The sequence below is a fragment of the Carettochelys insculpta genome, chromosome 17 (assembly GCF_033958435.1).
Source record: "Carettochelys insculpta isolate YL-2023 chromosome 17, ASM3395843v1, whole genome shotgun sequence".
Classification (NCBI taxonomy): Eukaryota; Metazoa; Chordata; order Testudines; family Carettochelyidae; genus Carettochelys; species Carettochelys insculpta.
The window spans coordinates 4,578,966-4,595,064 of NC_134153.1; the positions used below are offsets into that span (position 1 = coordinate 4,578,966).

At 43.9% G+C, this 16,099-nt stretch overlaps 1 protein-coding gene across 1 annotated transcript in view; it reads left to right on the forward strand.

The window, feature by feature from the left end:
* Nucleotides 1-16,099, forward strand: part of RTEL1 (regulator of telomere elongation helicase 1) — a 161,489-nt gene that overhangs the window by 46,182 nt on the left and 99,208 nt on the right. Inside the window, exons 15-16 of the mRNA XM_075011522.1 lie at nt 1,847-1,921; nt 4,831-4,912. Of these exons, the coding sequence (XP_074867623.1) occupies nt 1,847-1,921; nt 4,831-4,912 (157 nt within the window). The remainder of the gene's footprint in view (nt 1-1,846; nt 1,922-4,830; nt 4,913-16,099) is intronic.

Consider the following 16,099-nt stretch of genomic DNA (forward strand, 5'->3'; position numbering starts at 1 on the left):
AGACCACCATCCAGATACTGAGCCATTGACCACTATCCGTTGGGCCCGACCATCAAACCAGCTTTCTATGCATCTTATAGTCCAAGGATCCAATCCATATTTCCTTAATTTATGGACAAGAATGTTGTGGGAGACCATATCAAAAGCCTTGCTGAAGTCAAGGTATATCACATCCACTGACTTCCCCATGTCCACAGAGCTTGTTACCTCGTCATAGAAGCTAATCAGATTGGTCAGGCAGGACTTGCCCCTGGTGAATCCATGTTGGCTACTTTTGATCACTTTCCCCTCTTCCAAGTGCTTCAAAATGGATTCCTTGAGGATTCCCTCCATTATTTTCCCAGGGATTGAGGTAAGGCTGACGGGTGTATAGTTCCCTGGTTTGTCCTTCTTTCCTTTTTTAGAGATGGGCACTGCGTTTGCCTTCTTCCAGTCATCCGGTATCTCCCCCGATCTCCAGGAGTCATCAAGAATAATGGCCAAAGGTTCAGCAATGACCTCTGCCAATTCCCTCAGTACCCTGGGTTGCATTAAATCCAGACCCATGGACTTGTGCACATCTAGTTTTTTTAGATAGCTCAGAACTTGTTCCTTCCCCACAGATGGCTGCCCTCCACCTTCCCATACTGCATCATCTAGGACTGTCATGGGGAAGTTGACTTTGTCCGTGAAGACTGAGGCAAAAAAAGCATTGAGTACTTCAGCTTTTCCTGCATCTGTCACTAGGTTACCTCCCTCATCTAGTAATAGCCCCACACCTTCTCTGATAACCTGTTTATTGTTCACATGCCTGTAGAAACCCTTCTTGGATTATCATGGATTAGCCTCCATTTTCCATAGAGCAATGGCAGAGGCCATAGCACAGGTATGGAGACACAGTAATACTGCAGTTTGAATTTGCAGTTCCATAAGTTTAATAAAAGCCTTGCCATTTGGTAAAAGACATGAAACTTAGAAAGAGAGGAGAAGCACAGTCGTTTCAGAGCAAATGCTACAGTTTATTTGGCATGTGGCATTTATATACAATACTGGATGTAATGTAAATGGAGAGATGGAAATAGGTAGAGGGTAACGTTATTTTGCTTTTTTCCTGCAAAGAACATTGTTTGGGCACTATTGTGTGGCTGAGATTTTTGAGCATAAGTCAGGAAATACAGACTTTTTTTCTCAAAGCAGCTGTAGCCCCATCATTGCTGGCTTGTGTATTTGTAGTTTTTTCCTACTCAGAAAATTAATGAAAATCACGTTCAGTTGTGTATAACATAGAATAAACAATGTAGGCCTGGAACAGACCTCCATAGTCCAGTCCCCTTCAATGAAGAACTAAGTATTACCAAGACGTTACATGTGCATTGTTACTTCTGCTGTTTGCATAAATTTGGTATTTGTTCACAGAAATGGCTGACTAGTTCTGTAGCTATCTGTTTGTTTTATGGACTCTGGTGCCATAATTCTGTTCACAAAAATAGATGGAATGGTGAGAGTATCTTTGACAATCAAGACAAATATGTTTAAATACTAGCACACCTGTTTAGGTTCTGATTATACATTTTAATACTTATTTTACCTTTCTGCTTAGTATTGTCACAGGTACTTGCAGTTCACAGTGAAGAAGGCCCTATGGGAACTTATAATATTTAAAAATATTTGTCCTGATTGTTGCAGGTACTTTCGTCATTAGGTCTATTTTTTTTAAACAGAATTACAGAATCTGAATATAGAAACCAAATACCAAAAGGTATATTTTAAAGTTGTAGCAGCAGTTTTACGTAATTGTTCGAGATGTTATTGATATTGCTGGAGGCGTTTTTTAAAAATCTCTGTGCTTTGTCCATCTGCTTCTTAGATTGTTTTTAGCGTTGATCCTTCAGAAGGTACATCCAGCTCCGTGCCAGTTCATTCAGTATCCAAGTATTATAAGGTATGAAATGCTTGGTGTGTTTTGGCTTTTTCTCTTCTTCTCTGGTGTTTGTGGGGTGGGGTAAACTGTTGCAATGAAGAGCACACAGTGCAGAAATCAGTGCAAAAGGACTATGTAACATCAAATTATGTTGCTGAATTCCAGCAGATGAGAATGTATAAATCCCACAAGTGCAAGTCAAAGGGGTTTCAAATCTTTGAGTACTGCTTGGGGTTAGAGTCCCCTGCTCATGTTCCAAGAAGAAGAGAACATCTGACTTTTAGCTTTAAATTTCTCCTAAGAACCTAGAAAGCACGAAGATGCTCTGATGATGGGAAAACTTTGATGCCACATGTTTTCATTTGAGAATTAGTCCGTGTCCACACAATGGGTGCTCCAGGCATAGCTGTAGCACCATAGTTATCCTGTTATAACATCATAGTGTAGATGCTTTCTACATTGATGGATGGGAGAGTTTTCTTTTGCTGGAGGAATTCTACCTTCCTGGGCAGCAGTATCTAGGTCTTCAGAAGCATTATTTCATCAAACTGGTTGCATCTTCAAAAAGGAGCTAGATCAGCACAGCTGCCGTGTTCAGGGTCAGGGCTGAATTGTTTACATCCCTGAGAGTTGAACTAACTTTTAAATATAGATTTGGCCTTAATGTATTCCTAAACTAGTCTCTTGAGCGGCTAAAGTTTTGCAGTCCCACTTATGATGAAATGCATACCCTCATCACCCTTAAAATTAACAAGGCCTCTTCCTTCTGGCATGGAAAATCCATGCAACAGAGTGCATGTTCTTTTAAAAAATGGATGCTCTGATTCTTTCATGTCCACCGAGAGATACATACTTTGCTGATAAAAGTGTGTCATTCCCTGCTCTCCCTTTCACCCAAAAATTGGACAGATTATGAAATTGGTCATGACCAGTTTAAAATGAACTGTCCTGCATAGTGCTTGGAAAGACTAAACTTGATTCTCATGGAAGAACTTAATTCACTATGGTATGATTTTATTTTTCTTTTCCCACACTAAGGCTACGTCTACATGTGAAGCCAACATCGAAATAGCTTATTTCGATGTCGCAACATCGAAATAGGCTATTTCGATGAATAACGTCTATACGTCCTCCAGGGCTGGCAACGTCGATGTTCAACTTCGACGTTGCGCGGCACCACATCGAAATAGGCGCTGCGAGGGTACGTCTACACGCCAGAGTAGCACACATCGAAATAAGGGTGGCAGGCACAGCTGCAGACAGGGTCACAGGGCGGACTCAACAGCAAGCCGCTCCCTTAAAGGGCCCCTCCCAGACACAGTTGCACTAAACAACACAAGATACACAGAGCTGACAACTGGTTGCAGACCCTGTGCCTGCAGCATAGATCCCCAGCTGCCGCAGAAGCAGCCAGAAGCCCTGGGCTAAGGGCTGCTGCCCATGGTGACCATAGAGCCCCGCAGGGGCTGGAGAGAGAGCATCTCTCAACCCCCCAGCTGATGGCCACCATGGAGGACCCAGCAATTTCGATGTTGTGGGACGCAGATCGTCTACACAGTCCCTACTTCGACGTTCAACGTCGAAGTAGGGCGCTATTCCGATCCCCTCATGAGGTTAGCAACTTCGACGTCTTGCCGCCTAATGTCGAAGTTGGTGCCACTACTTCGAAGTAGCGTGCACGTGTAGACACAGCTTAAATGTAGTAAAACACAGCCTATCAAAAGAGAGCAAGAGAATGTAATTTATGTAAATAAAAGGAGTGTGGGATACACTGACCTTTCAGTGCAATGCAAAATGTTAGGACATGTCTTAATTCTAAATAGATCTCTTAGAGGGGGTTGCATAAATTAGCTTCTACTGCATTTGGTAAATTGCTCTCTTTTGGTTGATCTTAATCTTACCTTGCATTTTTATCAGTCTCCCCTCTATCCTTTCCTTCTCCAAAAATGTCTGTTTTTCATACTCTTAGCAACAGTCGTTTTCGCTGATACTTTACTGCATGTTTTTACCCCACACTTGAAATTATTGTACTGTTGTTCATCCTTAACTCCCAACTGCTGACTTTTAGATCACCCTGTAGCTTTTGAGGTCTTTACCTACATGAGCATTTTCTTTTGGATTTTTCCTTCATTTTCCTTATTTTGAAAATATCTGAGGGACGATCCCTCACCACACCCAGTGAAGAGAAGCTAGTCTTATCAGAAATTTGATTTTTTTGGGATTTTATATTTTTATTGCCCTATGTGCAGCCTGTTGTTCTAATAATATTCTTATTGTACACTACAGCCCAATGGGAGGTAACAAGTACCATACTAAATAATTGTATTTTTGCTTTTGGTTTGTGCAAACTAGGAAATTTGGCTCCAGTAATTTGTTCAAGAAAGGAATTTGGTGGTGCACACTTGTAGTTCTTGTGGGGTGTTTTTGGGAGTGTGAGGGAGAAACGAGGAAAGGAAATTACCAGATACTACAGGTTGAATCTCTCTAGGCCAACACCCTCAGGACCCGGCTGGTGGTGAACAAGAGAATTTGCAGGACCATGGGAGATCAATATTGTCTAGCAGTATTACTAGCACTTTCACTGCTTACTAGGTTCTTGGAAGACATTTAGGGGTAAATTAGAACTAAATAACAGCATAGAACACTGAGCGTCAGGACTGATGGCTGTAAACAAACTTTATGGGACCACAGGAAACTTGGCCACACCCATGATAAGTGCTCATCTGGCTAATTAAAATCATGCTGGATGTCGCCTGTTGCCAGATGAGAGAGTGCTGGGCTAGAGATGTTCAACCTGTGTAAGCATTACAAGAACTGCTGGTGAACCTCTGTTATCCCCGTGCAGAATCTAGGCTTATGCGGGAACAGATATATCTCATTTATTCAGCAGTCTGTGGGAAGATGTTGTCACGCATCTATTTTTTCCACAGGTGCATATTCATCTGGATACCAGTAATCAGAAAAAAAAACAGAGGACTGACCTATGGAGTTCATCAGTAACAAAAAAAGAAGGTGCAGGAGTGGGCTGTGGTGGGAGGCTAAGACAAGTGCCAATTAACAAGGCTTTCACTGACTTAAATAAAATAAAGTATTGCAAACTGCCCCAAAGGTTGAAAATGCTCATCCAGCAAGCCTTCCAGTCTGTAGGGCCTCATGTCTTTCAGCAGGAAGCTCCCTGGCTGCTAGAGCGCACCATCGCAGGGCTGTGCAGGAAGCTCCACCTAATCTTTCTTAAATGTAAAAGCAGCTGTTCTGGGTGGTAGGGCAGAACAGACTAGCTCTTTACAGCACTTTGCGGGTTTGCCTGAACAAAAGTTTCCCTGCTTTTAGCTGTATTAAACCAGTTATATTGATGGTACCCCTCTGATGTGAACACAGTTATATCACTTCAGATATATATATCAGGGCACCTGTTCCCATGTAGGAATGTGAATAAGCTACATGGGCATAAGGCACTTTTATGCCAGTCAAACTGTGCCCTTGCTAGGGGATGCAAAAGTCAGTCCCATAAATGAAATGGTTATATCTGTACAAAGAATGTTCGTAAGAGTTAGGGAGGAAATTGAGATTTTCCTCTTGCTTGTTGAACGTATGCATGCTTTTCTAGTGTTTAAACGATTGATTGAGACTGCAGCAGTAGCTCTGTAAGACTTAACATGGGATATTAATAAGGTGTAAGGTTAATTGGCTCCTTGGAATCTTTGCAAGCCAGTGAAGTTATTCGTCTTTTAACTGTCTTCGGTTCTGGGTAAGAATCTGGAATTGGTTCTCTCATTCTAACCATCTATTATCCGGCTCTTGTAATGTGCCAGAAAAATTACCCTTTGGAAATAAATCTCCCATGCTCATTTTCTTAGAGGTAGCATGCCAAATAGCACCATCACAGCACCAGTATGCTATATGAGGAACATCTCAGGACTTCAGCATAACAGTAAATTTTGAGCCTTTCATAATTTAATGATGGTTTTCTTTTGTTGTTACTACAGCTCCTTACATCTGCTATCTGGCACCTTTTTAGTATAGCACTGCTGCAGAACAAAACAGATTCAGAAGCCAAGTTTCTCTGTGAACTTGAGGCTTTTCCTCAAGCCACTAAGCCAGCTCCAAGCTCGATTTAGTAAGGCTATAATGCTCCTTTTTAAAAATATACAAACTTTTATCAGGCCAAACAAAACAGACCTTTTGTCAATCACTGATAAGAGCATAAATATTCAGAAGTATGTTGGGGTTCCATATATTTAAGTTTCCTACAGAAGGTGATGCACTGTGCGAGAAGGAAATGATATGGTTGGCTGCAGGCCTAAGCATACATTTGACGTTGAAGCTGAAAGGTATAATATCCTGCTCGATTATGTATATCTGCACTAGTTTGGCTAGAGTTATTGGGCTAAAATTAGAAGTTTAATTGCAGCAACGTGAGTCATGGGAGGAGCAGCTGTCCAAGTACAAACCTAGGATCACAGATGAAAATGTACTCTGGTCAGCTAGCCTGTACTTCCAGTCCCTGCACAGTGATTACGTATTATTTTCAATGCACTGGCTTTATTAGTGCTAACTCCACTCTTTCCTTAAGTTGGAAATTATACTTGTTTTTCCAGAATCAAGATAATTGAAGAACTTGTTGTGCTTTGTTGATTAGTATCTTGTTCCATAGCTTTGACACTAACCAGTATTTGTTCTTTCCATGTAAAAATACTCATGTTGAGGCCAAAACCAACCCATTTCTAGGAATATCAGTAGTCATCACCCTTCGGATACTGTTTTGGAACCTCCTCCCCTAAGTATTTCCATGAAATAAGTGTTGACTTTAGTGATGTCAGTTCTAAATGGAAACAGGGTTCTCTGATAAGTTTCAGGTTTTGTTTTTTTCAGATGTTGTGTAATCTTATTTTTCTTTTACCGGAATTCTCATTGACAAACTTCCTTACATTGCATTGTGGTGGGGTGGGCAGGGGACGGGGATCCAAACAGCATTGTGTATCTTGGTTTGTTTCCTTTGCATTGTTTATGTGTTTTATACACATCAGCCTTGCAAATGCCACAAAAATCTTCTACAGTTTACCAGGGGCAAAATATTTTCTTTATCTTTCTTTCAAAATAATAAATTACTCATGATGAGCTAGTTAATAGACTTACAATGTATACAAATCCTACAAATGGGAAAAAATAGCCAAAAGCAAATATTTCTTCACTTAGGATAGTAATGCTCTTGTTAGGCTAGTCTGTAGGAATAACGGGAGGTGCCGGAAGAATGATGCTTTTCGGTGGATTTTATACATCTCTTTCTTGGCTCAGCTCACTAAAAGGAGTTCAGCACCTGGAGCTAAATTCTGATTTTGAGCTACTTGTATGGTCACAAAGTCCCAGCCAGTGGAGGAATGACAAGCAGTATCTGTTGTGGTCCAACCTTAGCTCCCCCCAAAAACCCATAGAACTGACACTTTGAAAGCTCCATGTATGTTCAAAGAGAGAGGATGTTTCAGATATGGGCTTAAGAGATGGGGGTGGGATATTCTCTCTGGGTATCTGAGTGGTAGCCTTGTTAGTCTGTAGTTGCAAAAACAACAAGAAGTCCTGTGGCACCTTATAGACGAACATATTTTGGGGCATAAGCTTTGGTGTGCAAAGACCCGCTTCATCAGATGCATGAGACCTCTCTCTCAGCCTCCCACATTCTCCCTCATCCTCCTCCTCACCTGGCGCTACCTGTGCTCCTTGCGTGTGTCTACTAGGGATGTTAACAGGTTAAACAACAGCACTTAATTAGTTAACTGTTTTAATGTAGATCCCACTGTAAGGCTCAGCGATGCCGGAGTACCTCTGGTTGTTCAGTCCGAGTGAATGTAAATAGTAACAGAAATGTCCTGGGATTCATAAGCTAGGACAGCTCTAACTGATTCCACCTCAGCTGTTTGGTCAGAACTGGGGGCAAGCTGGTCCTTGGAGCATCTCTCCATCATTTATGCGGATGGCTCCATATCCTGCCTGGGGATGACCCATATGGTAAAAACTCAAGCCATCTGTAAACCAAACTGCAAATCCCTTTTGTTTTGCATCTGTGAGCTTCATGCCTCCCTTGACTGGCCACTTGAAGTGTTTTACAAGGGGTAGGCGGCAGGTATGTTCCTCTCCTATGATTAGCCCATGTGTGGCTGGTGAAACAGCTTGCTCCTGTGTTGGGCAGAATAGCTTCATTGGGAGGGAATTAGCAGAAGGGGGAAGTGAAGCTCCTTAGGAACACCAGTGTCACAGGATACACTGATAGAATTGTTCACCTCTGCCCCTATAATCCCAAATAAATAAGCATACTCCAGAGTAATCAGCAAATCTAGTAACAGCCTCCACCGCAGTAGTGTGTACCAGTTTTAGTATATAGTGAGAGGTTTGCTCACTGTGTCTGAATAGAAATCCAATGCTTTCAGTATCTCGGGTATTTGCTCAAGGGGTTGTGTGAGGGCAGAAGGGTGGAGAATAAAACGTACGTTTAAAATAATTCATTTCCTGCTCCCTATCCTCTGCCTTAACTTGAGAAGCACAGCTTGGTCAGGGTTGGACAAATCTTTTACTTCTTCTTTGAGTGACGTCCCTGGGGGTGCTCCACTGTAGATGTTGGGCCCTCTTCCGGCACCACAGATGGAAGATTTTGATAGCTGTAGTCAGTCGGACCGCACAAGCACGATTAGCATCTCACTCCATTTGTGCCCTTTTAGTTACATGTATGGTCCAGCTCAAGCTAATTCCTTTCAGCCGCCCTGGCCATAGATGGAGCTAATGGTTCTCCTCTCGTCAGAGTTATTTTCCTCTGAAATACTTGTTACATAGTTCTCCAGTTAGTCATAGTTAGTAACTACTTATTAGTTAGTGTTAGTTAATTATTTTGTCATTTTAAAAAAAAAAGTTTTTACTTCATCGATATACTTCGGTAGTCAGTGGTTACTTTTTTGTGTTAAAACATTTTCCTAGAATGTTAACTGTGATGGTTTAAAAAAAAAACCCGACAGAAAATCGATCAAACAAGATGTCTGCTTCCCCGTCTTCAAAAAGTGTGATTTGTGCCACAAGGCAATGCTGGCCTCTAATGGCCACTCTTCATGCATTCGTTGTTTGGGCAAAGCGCATGTTCCCCAGAAGTGCCCTCACCGTTCAAAACTTATGAGAGGGCCTGCTGAGACAGAGAAACATGGCTTAGAATGATTTTGTTTGATAAAGTACTGCAGGCAGCGGAATCACTAATGGGCTCAGATAATGCTACCACTCAGAAATGAAGAGAGTCGTCACTGGGTTTGCTCCCTTCAGAAAAGATGAGAGCATTGCCCACCAGGTCCCTGCTATTCCTTTCAAGTAGCAGGGTAGGCGATGCCAGTAAATCTGAGGCCTCCGCCAACATCCCTTCTCAATGAAAGGTGACAAAGGGGCCAAAGAATAACAACCCATCATTCCCAGTGCTGACGGCACAGGACCAAATCACAAACAAAAGTAACCTCGGCACCAACCACGGTAACCAAGCCGGGGTGCTGACTACCTCAGCACCAACATTTGTCTGCACTGGTACCAATTGTCTTGGAGTCAAAGATCTGTATGTCACTGCAGCTCTTGGCACCGTGTGCGTCAGCTACCCCTTCAGAACCAAATAAAGCAGCCTCCAAATCCAAAAAGGAGCCCAGCCCTATGCCAGATTTGCCTTCACCAGTGTTCTGTCTGGCATTCTTGCCCTTGCCTCTGGTACCGCGGTCGCCTGTTTTGCCCACCCATGCTGTAAGACAGTCTGGTTCCCCACTCTCGCCTTATCTGTGACCACCGTGTCTCTTCCCAAAGGAACTGGAACAAGGGTGTCATCCTTCCAGGCACATCTTTCTGTCGCATCCACCTTCGCCCAGGACCTCATACAGCCATTCTTACCATCCTGTATCGCCTCGAGCACGACATTGGCATGACTACATGCATCATTACTCATCATGATATTCCTCACTGGACAGACTGTGTCACCACTATGATGACTGCTACCATCACAGATCTCATCACTATCATTCCTATAGATGGAGAACTTCCAAATGGTTACCTTACGCATGCAGATTTCCACAGGAACCTCACCCTCCCTCCTCGCTTCCAGACCATCCTCCCATCTCTGAAACTCAACCTTTATCACCTCATTGCCCCCATTCTGAGTTTGAGGAGGCAACAATCTCCGAGCCAGAAGATGTCCCAGCAGATGTGTCCCCAACAGAGATATCCTCTTCTTCCCATATGAGGCAGTCATTCCAGGTGACATTTCTCACCCCCCCCGACAATCTCAGACAATTTCGGGAGCTATTTATAAGGGTTGCTGAAAGCCAAGAGGTCCAACCTACTGAAGTGCAGGAGAAGCAACACCGGATTCTCAGGAACTTACGACCTGCAGAAAGTTCTAAAATGGCTATCCACTTGGACAACGCTATACTAGACGCTGGAGGCGATATTTGGCAAATGCCTTCTTCAGACCCACCAACAAACAAGAAGATGATAGGAAGTATTTTGTCCCCTCAAAAGGCATGGAATTCCTCTTTATGCATCCCCCAGCCTAATTCTCTAATCATGGGTGCTGCACAGCATAGATCAAAGACCCCAGAAATCAAGAACACATATATGGATAAGGACAGTAAAAGACTGATTTACTTGAAAGAAAAATTTATGCGTCTGCCACACTTTTACTGCAAATGACAAATTATGCAGCTCACCTCTCCAATCATGACAGTTATACTAAATTAACTACTCTTATGGACCATCTTCCAGACTCTAAAAAGCCCATAATCAAGGCAATTGCCCAAGAGGGATACTCATCTTCTAGAACAGGCCTCCAAACAGCTTTAGTTATTGCAAATACCACCGCCTGGTCCATGGCAGTGGTGGTCGTGATATGCAGAACTTCCTACTTACAAATGACAGGCGTTCCCAGGGACCTGCAAAATAAAGTGGAGGGCTTACCCTTTGGCAAATTAAAACTCCTTGCAGAAAGGATGGATGAAGTCCTCCATTTCAGAAAGGACTCCCATACTTCCCTCTGTACCCTGGTATGTAGACACCACCATACCGCCGCCAACATTACCCACCATACCAGTGATGGTATGACTAACCACTTGACAGACAACATTATCAGTCTCAACAGTGGGGTTTTGACCAATTTCCACCTTGACAGAGGCCTCAGACTCCAAAACCAGCCTGCTCATAACCAGTCTCAACCATACAATAAGCAGCAGGCTTAGCTCCTTGGTCAAGAGCCACAAAACTGCTGCCTTTGTCTCGAAACCCCTTCCGTCAACACCCATCTTCCATCACAGATTCAGACCCTTCTTCGACCAATGGTCAATGATCACATCAGATCAATGTGTTTCAGAGATAATTTGATTGGGTTGCTCCATTTCCTTCCTTTCCGTTCCACTAACCACCCCTCCCATCCTGTCCCTCTTCAGGAGCCCCTCTCCCCAGACTTTGTTGAGAAGTGAAGTCAATCATCTCCTTTCTGTTGGAGCTGGGGAGAGGGTACCACATGAGTTCGAGGGAAGAGGGTTTTATTCTCACTACTTCCTTACTTGGAAGAAAACAGGTGGATGGTGACCCAGACTAGATTCTAAATTTAAACCAGTCTCTCCAGAAACAGCAGTTCATGATGGTAATCCTTGCCTCAATAATCCTTTCTCTAGATAAAGGCAACTAGTTTGAAGCCCTTGACCTTCAGTGTAGTAATGCCGCCATTCCATATATGAGATTCCTTGCGATGGTGGACAAATCAAGGGTACCTACTGTCAGGGTATATCCTTTCATCAACCGCAACCTTCACATATAACAACGGATGCTTCTCTATTAGGATGGGGGGCCCTATGGACAGATGGTCAGTCAAGGCCCATGGTGACCTTGAGAGATATCACTACATATAAATCTTCTGGAACTCGGAGCAGTTTTCAGTGCTTTCAGGCACCTGCGCGCACACATCCACAAAACGAGTAAGAATACTCACAGACAACATTGCCATAATGCATTACATCAATCAGCAAGTCAAAACATGATCCTGCTCCCTTTGTGCAGAAGCAATTCGCCTCTGGATCTGGTGCATTCAAAAATATCTCGTTGGTAGCATTGTACCTTTCTGGTATCAACAATATTACAGCCGGCTCCCTTGGCTGACATTTTGCACCAGATAATGAGTGGGAGCTGTGTGACAATGTCCTTCAACCCATCTTTTGGCATTGGGGATACCCATGCATAGAGCTCTTTGCAACCTGTCACAACAAGAAATGCCACCAGTATTTTTCCAGAGCCGGTGTGGGCCCATGCTTCCTGGCTGATGCATTCCTTCTCAATTGCAGGGGACCACTTCTCTATGCCTTCCCTCCTACAGTACTCATACCCAAAGTTCTACAAAAAGTCAAAACGGAAGGGGCCACAATTATATTGGTAGCATCTGTGTGGGCTCATCCATCTTTGTTTCTGTTTCTTCAGAGGATATCGCCTTACCCTCAATACCCCCTTCCCACCCTAGCAGATCTCTTAACATAGAATCAGGGAACCTTACTGTACCCTCAGCCTCATACACTTCTCCTCAGTGTGTGGTTCTTAATTGGTTAAATGCAGGCCTCCAAGTTCTGCTCAAGCCAAACCACATGAATTACTTACCTTTCCAAAACAAAAAGCAGTCAAGTAGCACTTTAAAGACTAGCAAAATAGTAAAGTGCTACTTGACTGCTTTTTGTTTTGATAGTCTATAGACTAGCACGGCTTCCTCTCTGTTACCTTTCCAAGTGGAAGAGATCTGTCTTCTTGTGTTCCTTGCACCAAACTGACCAGAACACAGCTCCACTGCATACAGTCTTCGACTGTGTCTTGCACACGCAACAGACCAGTCTAGGGATAGCATCATTGAAAGTACATCTTGCAGCAGTTACAGCTTTTCCACCTTCCATTGATGTCACCCCCTTCTTCACCCACCCTCTTACAAAACACTTCCTCAAGGGACTTGCAAACCTTTAACCCCTCAGAGGTTCCCTCATCGTGGCTCATGGACTTGGTACTTTCAGTACCAGCCAGACCACCCTTTGAACCAATGGCCACTGTTTTCTTTCAAATTTTGACCCTAAGAACCATTTTCTTGCTGTGTATAACATCTGCTCAAAGGGTTAGTGAAATAGGCGTCCTGATGGCGGTTCCGTACATTTTCTTATCAAAGGAGTGGTACTATGGCCCCACCTGTCCTTCATTCCCAAGATCTCATCCACCTTTAATATTAACGAGCCTATCATGTTGCCCTCCTTTTATCTGAAACCACATGCTTCAATGCAAGAAGCAGTGCTTCACTCTCTGGATGTCCATAGAGCATTGACTTTCTGTACAGACAGAACTAAGCCATTCCGCAAGACAGACCCACAAATAGTCTTGATAGCCATTTGGTCCAAAGGTGAAGTATTATGTCCTCAATGCATTGCAAAACTCATTGCCTATTGTATTACATTGTGCTACTCGGAATGGCACATACTGCTCCCAACTCACCCAAAAGCTCATTCTGCGAGAGCAATGGCTGCATCGACAGCTTTCCTGAAAGATGTTTTCCCTCGAAGACATTTGCTGAGCAGTGGCGCGGTCTTCCCATGATACCTTTGCAAAGCATTACGCCATCCAACACCATTTAAACATGGACACATCATTAGCAATGGCAGTATTGTCATCTGCTTCAAAGGTGTAACCCCAAGACCCTCCTTCCAATCTCTAGGGTACTGCCATGCAGTCACCTGCAGTGGAGCACCCACGGGGACATCACTTGAAATAAAAAGAGAGGTTACTCTCCTTGGTGCAGTAACGATTGTTCTTTGAGATGTGAGTCTCCATGGGTGCTCCACTACCCATCCTCCTCCCCGCTCCAGAGTTTTTCTTTTGTATTTTTCAGATTCTGGAGCAGATTCAAGGAACTGGCTTGAGCCAGACTATGCATGTGACTACTAGGGCATGAACGGAGTGACGCGCTAACCGCACATGCACTGTCCAGCTGACTACAGCTATCAAAATCTCTGATCTGTGGTGCCGGGACAGGGTGCAACACCCACAGTGGAGCACCCACAGGGGGACACATCTCAAAGAACAATCGTTACTGCACCAAGGTGAGTAACTTCTCTTTAGCTCCTGGGCAGAAGAGCAATTGCTGTCTTTGGACCAGAAAGGGTGTAATGACCTTCCTTCTGTCATTCATTGTATTCCACAGTGGGGTATTCAAAAGCAAAGTTGCTTGCTTTTTGATCTTATCACCAAGTGTGAGCCGATGCCCAGGTGTCAGCTAAAGGTCTGGTGGGGAAAAGGGGGTGATGCCACAACAGCAGCTACGCTAAGCAGCCAGGGCAGGCTGGGTTCTTTGGTTTGTGTTTAGTTCAGGTACAGCAGCAAGAGGAAAATTACACTTAGAGAGCCTTTAACAGTTACTTCTTATTTATACGAAGATAGAAACAATTTAACTAAGACAAATGATTCAAGTACAAGTTAGTACTCGTGGTTTTTTTAAAGGGGAAACAACACAATTTAACTTAAGAAAAGTTTTAGACAAACTAGCTAGCTTAAACTAATACAAGTAATGTGTACACAGAAAGGCACGTTGCAGGTGTGATTTTTCACCCCTGCCTCTTAGACCTGGTGGAACCAGAGTCTTTCCCTCAATTCCTATAGGAAAGAAGTGTAATACAGGTGTAATTCTTACCCCTGCCTCCTAGATCCGGTGTGACCCAGAATCTTTCTCTCAGTCCCTCGGGAAGGAGTAGATACGAACCAGGCGTCCCGAGTCTCGGGAGTTAATTCCAGACCTGGCCAGCAGGTGTAGGTGATTGAAACTGAAAGGGGGGTGGGCTGCCAAACCCCTTTATACCCGTTTTGTCACGTTGGCTTCTTCCTGGTCTCAAGTGGCCAATCGGGAGGAATGTGTTTTGAACCCCAGGTTTCCCAGGGAAGGTGCGTGGCTCAATTTGCACCTGTGAATTGTGGACAGTTAGGCACCTTTGGAGGTGATGGGCGGGGGTTCCCCGTTCTTCCTGAGGAAGTGATCAGGCGTGTCAATCACCGTGATAGCCAGAAGGGCGGCCATTAGCTAGCCCATTCACTGTCTGGTTTTTGCGTATAGTAGAGAGGCTGGGCGAGACAGCACACCTGTGTTCCCAGGACATCAAAGGCTACCTGTCTCCCTTGCTTGTTTCTCTCTCTGTCTCTCCCAGCTGGGGGCGGGGGGAGGGGGGGAGAAGAAGAAAAGGCCAAATAGGGGGTTCATATCTGGCTACATTCCACCCCCTTGACACGCCTTATTACGTCCCAGGATACAAGGTGAAGGTGATGCCAGCACCTCTTGCCCTCCTTGGAGGAAGCTAAAACCGCCCTGTTGGCAGGGTCTGATTAGGTAGTTTTGGATCAAGGGATTGATTAGGATCACTTGCCAATGCCATATACCGGATTTGTGCAGAAGAGACAGCTGTGTATACAAAACGCCTAACAATACATAGAAGTATACAGCAAGCAATTACAATGAGTAAAATGGTTAATATAGTATTTACAATAGAGTGAAGGAATGGAGTTAATCAAAGTCCTAAGTGTTGGGCTAGCCAATCTAGCCATGAGATTTTCCCGTCCTCAGTTACAGCATGTAGTACCTTAATAGCGCCCTTTATAGCGAGTACATCTTGTTCAATTTGTCCTGATTTATTTACATAAAAACAGCAAGACTGGTTAATTACTGTACATACTCCCCCTTGTTGGGCTAAAACTGCATCTAAGGCTATTCTGTTTTATAGGGCATAACGGGCTACTGATTGTATTTGCTCATTAAGCAGGCCTAGGGCATCTGCAGTGCGGTTTAGAGCCTGCTCTGGTTGCCCAAATACATTTACTAGTGCCTTTTCCAGCTCAGCTACTCCAAGCCAGGGCAGGAATGCACGGGTGAACTGGTGGAAACCTGTAGGGCGTTCTATAAGGGGGTTTGTGGTAAATCTTCTTGGCATTGGGTGCAAGAAACTTCCAAGGTTAGTAACACCTGGAGCCATAGTGTGGGGGTGTACAGTAAGTCCAGCAGGGGCAGCGTGCCCTAGTGAGCAGCGCCCTATCCAGTTTAGTGGTAGATACTTGTAGGTTTGCTGCCCACAGATGAAAAATAGTCCTGGCTCTTTAGGATAGGGGAATAGGGTCCCTTATACCACCCTGTTCTAG